The following is an 8407-nucleotide window of genomic DNA, read 5'->3' on the forward strand; positions in this document are numbered from 1 at the left end:
AGTGGGCCGTTGCAGTAGCAAAATAATAATAGGAAACAGCTAGGGAAAAATGGAAAATACATTTAAAAAAAAAACAAGGCACATAGCGTGTGCTGAATCCAAATTCCCACTACTGCAGGGAAATTATGAAGTATGTAAATACAAGTGAACAAAGCTAGAACGTTTTGAGACAAATCCATACATTTAGAACATAGTCCAAACGCGTTACTAAATAATCCTGGAGGATATAGGCCCTGTGTGTTTAAAGATGAGTAGCTTACATTAATGTTGTCGAATGCCTTTACGTTTAAAGCTGTTGACACTTTGTCGCCACTTGACTTCCCTCTGCCGCTGACATACACAGAGCTTATGTTTCGTTGCAGCTCTCCAGAATAGTATCAACCTGCATTTTCTCCATTGCCTCCATATCCAAACCCAAGCCCGGCTTTCTGCAGCAGCTCAGGGCCTATAGACCACGGCTACATTGTCAATCTTGCCCTTTATATTCTTTATTTTAACCGGGGTTGTAGTGTTAAAATAAAAAAAATAAAATAAAGACATAATAACTGAGCTGTTGCTAATATGCTGTGTAACATTAAGGCCCATAGTGTATGGTCTGAAAGCTGTCTGTAGGTTTTATCCAAAATACGACCCCATGTAGTTTACCATATAGGCTATTTAACACCATTTTACCATTTTATTAATATCCACCAACTCTTAAAAAAATAAGCGAGTGATAAATGTTTGAGAAAGGCAGAGCTTCCGACTGGAAACAAATTCAACATTTACATGTCAGTCTAAATCATTTGCAATCGTTTACAGGCAGGATTTATATTCATGTACGTGTCTTATTTGCACATATGTGTCATGTGTTTAAGTTTTAATGCTCTTTATTAATATTCTTACTTTATCCATGAACGTATAGTGAGTTTTTTCTCACTATTTTTTTTTTTTTTAATTTTGAAAATATATTTTATGATTAAATGCATGTCAAGTCTTTGGTGCTCTGCACCTCGAGACCCTCGAGCAATAATTCCAAGCTCACGGCTTGTAAAGTGACTCTAGTGTTTGTGGCCAAAATTTAAATGAATAAGAGAGGATCAAATCCCATTTTTTTGCTGTGATTCTGAACGCTCATGACAACATGTGTGGCCTGGTCAGGATTTTCCCGTTGGCCCGCACTAATTACAGACGAGTCTGCTCACGCAGTAATTATAACAGCATCAATAACAATGCGCTGGATGATCCGCGTCAACATATTTTGTGTCGACTTTGAATGTGGAGAAACCATCAAAGACGCATCAAATGCCATTATATTCACTCCAAAGCTGTGTGTTTGTGTGTGTTGGTCCAGACCATCCTGAACTCAATGCACAAGTACCAGCCCAGGTTCCACATAGTGCGGGCCAACGACATCCTGAAGCTCCCTTACAGCACCTTCAGGACCTACGTCTTCCCGGAGACCGAGTTCGTGGCTGTGACAGCGTATCAGAACGACAAGGTGAGTCACTGTTCACACTCAACCAACTGCCTCTAATATGGCTGCTATATTTTGCATAATAGCTTAAATGTCCTACATGCGTCCCCTCCCCCCACCGCCAACCCCCGAAGACTTAATCTGATTTTGTAGGTCGCCTAATTTCCCTGCAGAGGACTCCTATGGCCCACTTGCTTTTTTTTTTTCTTTCTTTTTTTCTTTTTTTTTTAATTGTGGTGGGCGTAGCATATATTTATGACTATGAATTCAAATTTGCAGCCAAGTGTTGTGTATGTTATTTGCTATACATGGGCTATTGCCTTGACCAGAAGTGAATAAATTAGGCGTATCAACGCGGAGGGTGTGTTTTTTCTGTGGGATACAAGGCAAAACAGCAAACAAGGCAGACGTCCCTATGTTTTGTCTTCTCAAAAACTGACAACGTTTTTTGATTTAATAGAATGATTGAAAAGACCATCATATTTAAATTGAGGTTTTTAAATGTTACATTTGATGGCCTTATTAGCCTCTCCGCAGACTTCATGAAGCTAATTTGAGGTTGTGTCCAGGGGGCTCGTGTAGAGTTGGGGGGGGGGGGGTCTTGTAAAAGTTTATTGCAAGAGTCACAATCGATTAGAGGGCATTTAAAAGGCTGGTCACCCTGCAGCCACAGTGGACAGATAATGTAAGACATTTTCTCTGCTCAAATGAAGCTCTTGGTCAAGGGCCACAGGGCCTCCACAACAACAATCTCCTGCAAGAGCCATACAGGCCCCGTGCCCCTACGTGGGGACATACAGGCCTCTTCCACATCAGGACATATCGCAAAGAAGCAGTGCTCCAAACCGCATTATTTATTATTGATATGATAGTCATCTGTTCAAGTATTGTCTCCTCAGCCTTGTTTTCTGGGGGTAACGGAGGCTTGTGTGGCCCCATAGAGGAATATTTCATGGCAGAATTTCTCTCTAGGGGGCTATGAGAATAACGCCCCATCATTACGCTTTTATTAATAATGCAAATCCGAAGCCTAACGTGGCTCTTGTCCAACACGCTGGTTTCTGTGTGTGTTAATACAAACACGTGGTCCCAAATATGGCCCAGGTGAAGACAGTGTGCACTAGCCTATAAGATATGTTGTTAATCTGGTTCCATTCCTCCAACACCCTTTGTGTTTTTGACAGATAACGCAGCTGAAGATTGACAACAACCCTTTTGCCAAAGGATTCAGAGACACAGGGAACGGAAGGAGAGAGAAAAGGTAACTATAGCCCATCAAACTGCCGCCGAACACCTGTGCGTGGGCCCACCTGTGTGCCCTCCATCTTTTTTTGTTGGGTCACGGCGTCACAGCGTTCCGATATCTCAAACCACCATGCATCATAATTATTGTTATTATGAATTGACAGGAAACAGCTAACCATGCCGTCGCTGCGGATGTACGAGGACCAATGCAAGGCGGACCGGGAAGGCGCGGACTCAGACGCCTCGTCCAGTGAGCCACCGACCGGCAGGGACGCCGTCCACTCCCCGCTGGGAGCCGACACCAGCCCGCTGAGGTTCAGCAGGCCCAGTCGAGGTGAGAAACCTTGTTGTTTATTTTTGAGCCCATGAATGAGCCTGTATGAGCTTTAACAGGTAGCCTGGGATGTGCGGTTGCAAGCCATTAAAACTTTAGAATTTAATAATTTTAATTCTCTAAAATTGGCTAAAATATGACTGTAACCTGGTAAAGGAAAATAACCAGCAACATAAGGATAATCAATTACTGTTGAACAGAAATATACATAGGCTACAATATGTTTTATTCATTACATGTATTTATATTCATTTATGCAGGCCTGTGTGATTGGCCTGTGTGAGCCAAACAAGATTCAGTGGCGTACAACAATAGGCTTATAACAATAGAATAATAATAATAATAAAAAAACGTGACACAGTAATTTGCACCCGGTTGGGATGTTTAAATCCTCACATCACTAGGGGATTTGTAAGGGTTCACCTGTCAACCAATCCAGTAGCTCAATATAAGATCACTCATTGCACAGGCTTTATTTCACGGAATTACAATATGCTAAATAATTTTATTTACAATAAGTTTATGATGCAGGAAAAGACAGCGTTTGGCAGGTCAATAATAGCTGTGAATGTAAATAGTGAAATCAACTTACATTTTGAGTGAAATACCCCATGCTATTTAACTTAAATGTTCTAATTGAGGATATGGCATAGTGTGTAAAACTTGGAGTTATCAACGTTTGAGTTCCATTAAATGTAAATGTAAATGTCCAAAATTGTGTCTGCTGTTTTTATTTGGTCTCATACTATTTTTTAACTACCCTTAATTTATCAAACTATGACAAGACTAAGATAAGTGTTAGCCAGTGTTAGGTTAATGGGCTCTGTTATTCATTAAAATGTGTTAAAATGCTTTACACAATTAGACAAATAATAAAAAGGCCATTGTGTGTTCCTATTGTGTCCTGGCTCCCACCAGGCTTATGTTGCTATTGCTATATATAGTGTGTACAACATATGGCAACATAAGCCTGGTTATTGGTGTGTTTTTTTGGGGATGGCTGGGCATGAGGTGGTTGGTTAGAAACTCTGCTTACGCCTCTTTTTCCCTATGTGATTCCTCTGTTGTAGATGATAAAACGTGCACTGACAGCGAGCAGGAGCTGGAGCATCACGACGAGCGCTGTACTGGATCCAACAGCCCGGGACCTGAACCTGTGTCCCCCTACAGCTCCAGGTGTGAGGAGCGCATCAGGGACAGGCCTAGCACAGAAAAAAAGGATGACTCTTTATTCAGTATAAGAAACCTTGAGAAGGACAAAGCGGAGGGCAGGCACAGGAAGGACACCACGGACGTGTTGACAAAGGACTTAGAGGCCGGAGGCATTAGTGCCACTAAGGAGGCCTTCTCCCCTCTCATGGTCCAGACCGAGAGCCCCTCGCACTTCAGCCCGGGCCACTTACAAAGCCTGGCTCTGTCTGGCCTGCACAGTCAGCAGTTCTTTAACCCTCTGGGCGCCGGATCACCGCTGTTGTTTCACCCCGGGCAGTTTGCCATGGCCCCTGGAGCCTTTTCTGCGATGGGCATGGGACATCTATTGGCCTCTGTAAGTGGTTTGGAAAATGGCAGCCTCTCCACCCAGGGCACAGGAGGAACGCCCAACCCCTTTCCCTTCCATCTGTCCCAGCACATGCTTGCCTCTCAGGTAAGGAAGGTTATCCATATATATAAATGATTAAGTTTGCCTGTACACCTGTAGCACCAAGCTGACTAACCCTTACCATAACCCAGGAAAGTTGGAGCTTTGGGTTGAGGGTGTAGACGGGAGTAGGTGTCAAGTTTTACTTTAGGACTATATCTGTTAATGTAAACTTCACCTTCCACAGTGCAAATAGAGTTGTGTTTTATTTAGTGTTGAAAAGCATAATCAGTGAAGCAACATGTTATGTATTTGCTCCATGTAAACATGTAGGACTTTGTGAAAAATATTACAATTGACACTCACTGAAAACACTTATCAATTAATTTTTTAAAACATGTTATCAGGCTTCTGTGAGTGAAGAATTCATTATTTTAAAGAAACATAGTTTTGCTTTTAATTTGATACTTTCAAAAATCTGTTTTAAATACTGTTTCGCTGCTGTTTGTGTGTTGGAAAAATGTATCGCTAGTTGGATTATTTGGCCACTTGACTGAAAATGGTGATGTGTACAGAATATAACACCAGGTCCTTAATTTTTTGTATTCCAGGGCATCCCCATGCCTCCATTTGGAGGTCTGTTCCCATACCCCTACACCTACATGGCGGCGGCTGCAGCAGCGGCCTCGGCCTCAACCCTCCCAGCCACCAGCACCGCTAGCCCACTCTCCAGGAACCCATTCCTGAGTGTGTCACGTCCCCGGCTACGCTTTAACCCCTACCAGCTCCCAGTGTCGCTGCCTCAGAGCTCCAGCCTGCTCTCCGCTGGCCTGCAAGGCAGCCTCAACCCAGGCTCAGAATCCTCCAAACCAGGCAGCAGGGAGACCAGCCCGGCCCCGGAGCACCACAGCAACCATAAGACAGGTGGGTTGAGCGGGAGGGCCGCATCTCCCAAAACCTCCATGAAGGACTCAGTGAATGAGCTGCAAAGCATCCAGAGACTGGTTAGCGGCCTGGAGGGCAAGCGGGAGCCCTCCCCGAGTGGGGACTCTCCCAAGTGATGAAGACTCTCTGTTTGGGATGAACACTTGGCTTGAATACCAGAGGACTATGAGTGCAAATGTCCTGTACAGCACATTAGGGAGACTGGGATGAGGATTGATCGATATGGGTCGGGGAAGGCCAATAGCTGGTATTTTTTGGAACAAAGCTGCAGATAGACACACACACACTTAGTGCATTTAATTCAATTTGAAATTTTTGAAATTCACATGTATTGAGGTTTTCACTCCAGAGCTGACTTGTTAGAAAGAGAGGAAGGCCTGTCAGACAACATGTCGACTATCATCAGACACCAAAACTCTCTGCTGAATCCCAGGTTTAGCTGCTCTTGAAGGCAAGCTGACCCCCATAGAAACTCTGGGGTAGTTTGGATACATTGATAAATTAAAACAAATATTTATGCAAAACTAACAATGAAGTAGTATATATATATATATATATATATATATATATATATATATATATATATATATATATATATTTGGAAATACATTTTAGACAACGAAATACTAAAATAATGATAAAATTGAAGAAAAAAAAAAAGACCACATCAGGCCTGTCACTGATCAATTCCACTACTAAAATATAGGCCTAAGCATTCTGACTTGATCACATCCAGTTTATCAGAGGTGGACCACACAGGGCCAGTATCGGCCCTATATATCGGTCTAACCTGCCTGAGAGCCTGCAGCTCCGCAGACTGAGCGGCGCACAGTGGAGAATGTGTGTGTGTGTGTGTGTGTGTGTGTGTGTGTGTGTGTGTGTGTGTGTGTGTGTGTGTGTGTGTGTGTGTGTGTGTGTGTGTGTGTGTGTGTGTGTGTGTGTGTGTGTGTGTGTGTGTGTGTGTGTTGAGTTCGGTTAACTTGAAGCATTTGAGCATCCAGGCCTGGTTTTTTTTTAAATACCGAGCCCTGAACAGGACATCACGCCGACAGGCAGATCTCAAGCTGCATCCAAAACACCTTTTTTTCCAGGACTGATCTGCGAGAGGAAGAACGAAAGAGAGGACCGCTTATCATTTCATGCCAGAAAAAAATGTTTCTGAACTATTTATGTAATTAAAGATAAACAAAAAAATCTGTAAATAAAGCTAAGATCCAAGAATATGCAATTGGTATTAATTTATTCAAGGCTGTATATTAGCGTGTATATATTTCGAATTTAACTTGTTGCTTTTTATTTTCTCCTCCTCCTCCTCCTCCTCCTCATACCCCATTTTACATGAACATATACTGTACATGAAAGCTATTTAGCGCTTGTTGGTTTGAAAAACTGTGTATGAAGCATCGCTGATTTTTAGGTGACGTGTGTGCCATGTTTTAGTCTGCATCCACCGACAAAAGACAGAGGAACAGAGAGAGAGCTCCACATGGATTCAAAAACACCTCAGGTTATTTCACTCCAGCCAGGAGACATTCAAAGCAATTCCTCCTATGGGCGCATCATTCATATCTATTCAAAAAAATATATTTAAAGATGAAAGTACCTTGTTTATGCTGGTTGTCCGGGTTTTTTTTTTTTTTTTTTGATTGTCTCACAATTTCAATAAAAAATCGTTGTGTTGAATACTTGCAGGCGTATTTTTATTATTATTATTATTATTATTATTATTATTATTATTACTTTTTATTGATGTTGTAATAATCTTATTAAAGCAGAACAGCTGTACACATTTATAGAGCATTTTTTAAATAAAGTCATCTAAGGTTTCACACACATACAAAGGCCTGGTACACACACTAAACACACGTGGGGCAGCAGCGTCCCCTGTCGGTCACATATTTAAAACAAACAAGGCACTTTGTGCATGCGGTTTGTTGAATTCGGTAAGATAATGTTATTGGTTTTATTCCACATGTCATTTCAAATATATCTAAATCAGATGGTGATATGAAATATGTGGGTGAAATGTGTTGCTAGAAAATTTGCATAAAAGCCACAGCTGTGAATATTACATGATCGTAAAATGTAGGCTTTATTTAACCAAAATAATACAAAAATTAAAATTTTCTTCCTGTTATTTGTTATCTGTAGGTTTGTAGCAGTGGGCTACGTCATGTTTTATTTATGTTAAATCGGGTCTGTCTCCTGCATGCACCGCCGTCCAGGTCTATTTTGAGCAGGTTCTCAGTCACCGTCAATCAGCATTTCCTTTAGTATTGTGTGGCCGTCTGTATTTTTAGAAAGAGTCGAGTAATGTAAGTATTTATAGGAAGAGCTTTCTCTGCTGCGCTCACACACATCCTCTGCAGCCTGAGAGCAACTTTAACTGTTCCCTGTTTGACTCAGCTGGGAGCCCGTATACTCAGGAACACACATTCCACGTTTTACTTGTGGAAATATAGGATACGTAATACCTGCTGTGGCTTTTTACTGGGTTAAATATGACATTATGTTCAGATGTTCAACATGCAATAAGCGGCTATTGGCCTGTATTATGACTAGCCTATTAGACGATGGGATGTGTATCGATTTGTTCTTTCTTTAAAATACTGGAGATTTTCAGTGTTTGGTACCAAAGTCAAATTGTGACCCACTGGGGGTGTATGTTGAGGCCTGTGTGTGAGCATGATGCAGCAGCAGTGTGTGTGTGTGTGTGACTGTGTATGGTTTAAAGGGTTAAGCAGGGGGAGTTTAGGGCAGCAGACAGCCTTTTGTCCGGGACCCGGCGCCTGTCGCCTGCCTGCCGGCCACAGCCTCCACACCACCCCGCTTCCTAATTAGAGAGCCC

At 42.2% G+C, this 8407-nt stretch overlaps 1 protein-coding gene across 2 annotated transcripts in view; it reads left to right on the forward strand.

Annotated features, from left to right (window-relative positions):
• tbx2b (T-box transcription factor 2b) overlaps positions 1-6255 on the forward strand; it is a 9735-nt gene extending 3480 nt beyond the window's left edge. Inside the window, exons 4-8 of one of the 2 annotated variants that reach the window (XM_032508263.1) lie at positions 1328-1480; positions 2641-2717; positions 2866-3035; positions 4106-4680; positions 5226-6255. In XM_032508263.1, the coding sequence (XP_032364154.1) occupies positions 1328-1480; positions 2641-2717; positions 2866-3035; positions 4106-4680; positions 5226-5675 (1425 nt within the window). In that variant the 3' untranslated portion in view covers positions 5676-6255. The remainder of the gene's footprint in view (positions 1-1327; positions 1481-2640; positions 2718-2865; positions 3036-4105; positions 4681-5225) is intronic. The other variant, XM_032508265.1, reaches the window with a different exon arrangement.
• Positions 6256-8407: the final 2152 nt, after the last annotated feature.

This window comes from Etheostoma spectabile, chromosome 3, assembly GCF_008692095.1.
Source record: "Etheostoma spectabile isolate EspeVRDwgs_2016 chromosome 3, UIUC_Espe_1.0, whole genome shotgun sequence".
In the NCBI taxonomy this organism is placed as follows: domain Eukaryota; kingdom Metazoa; phylum Chordata; class Actinopteri; order Perciformes; family Percidae; genus Etheostoma; species Etheostoma spectabile.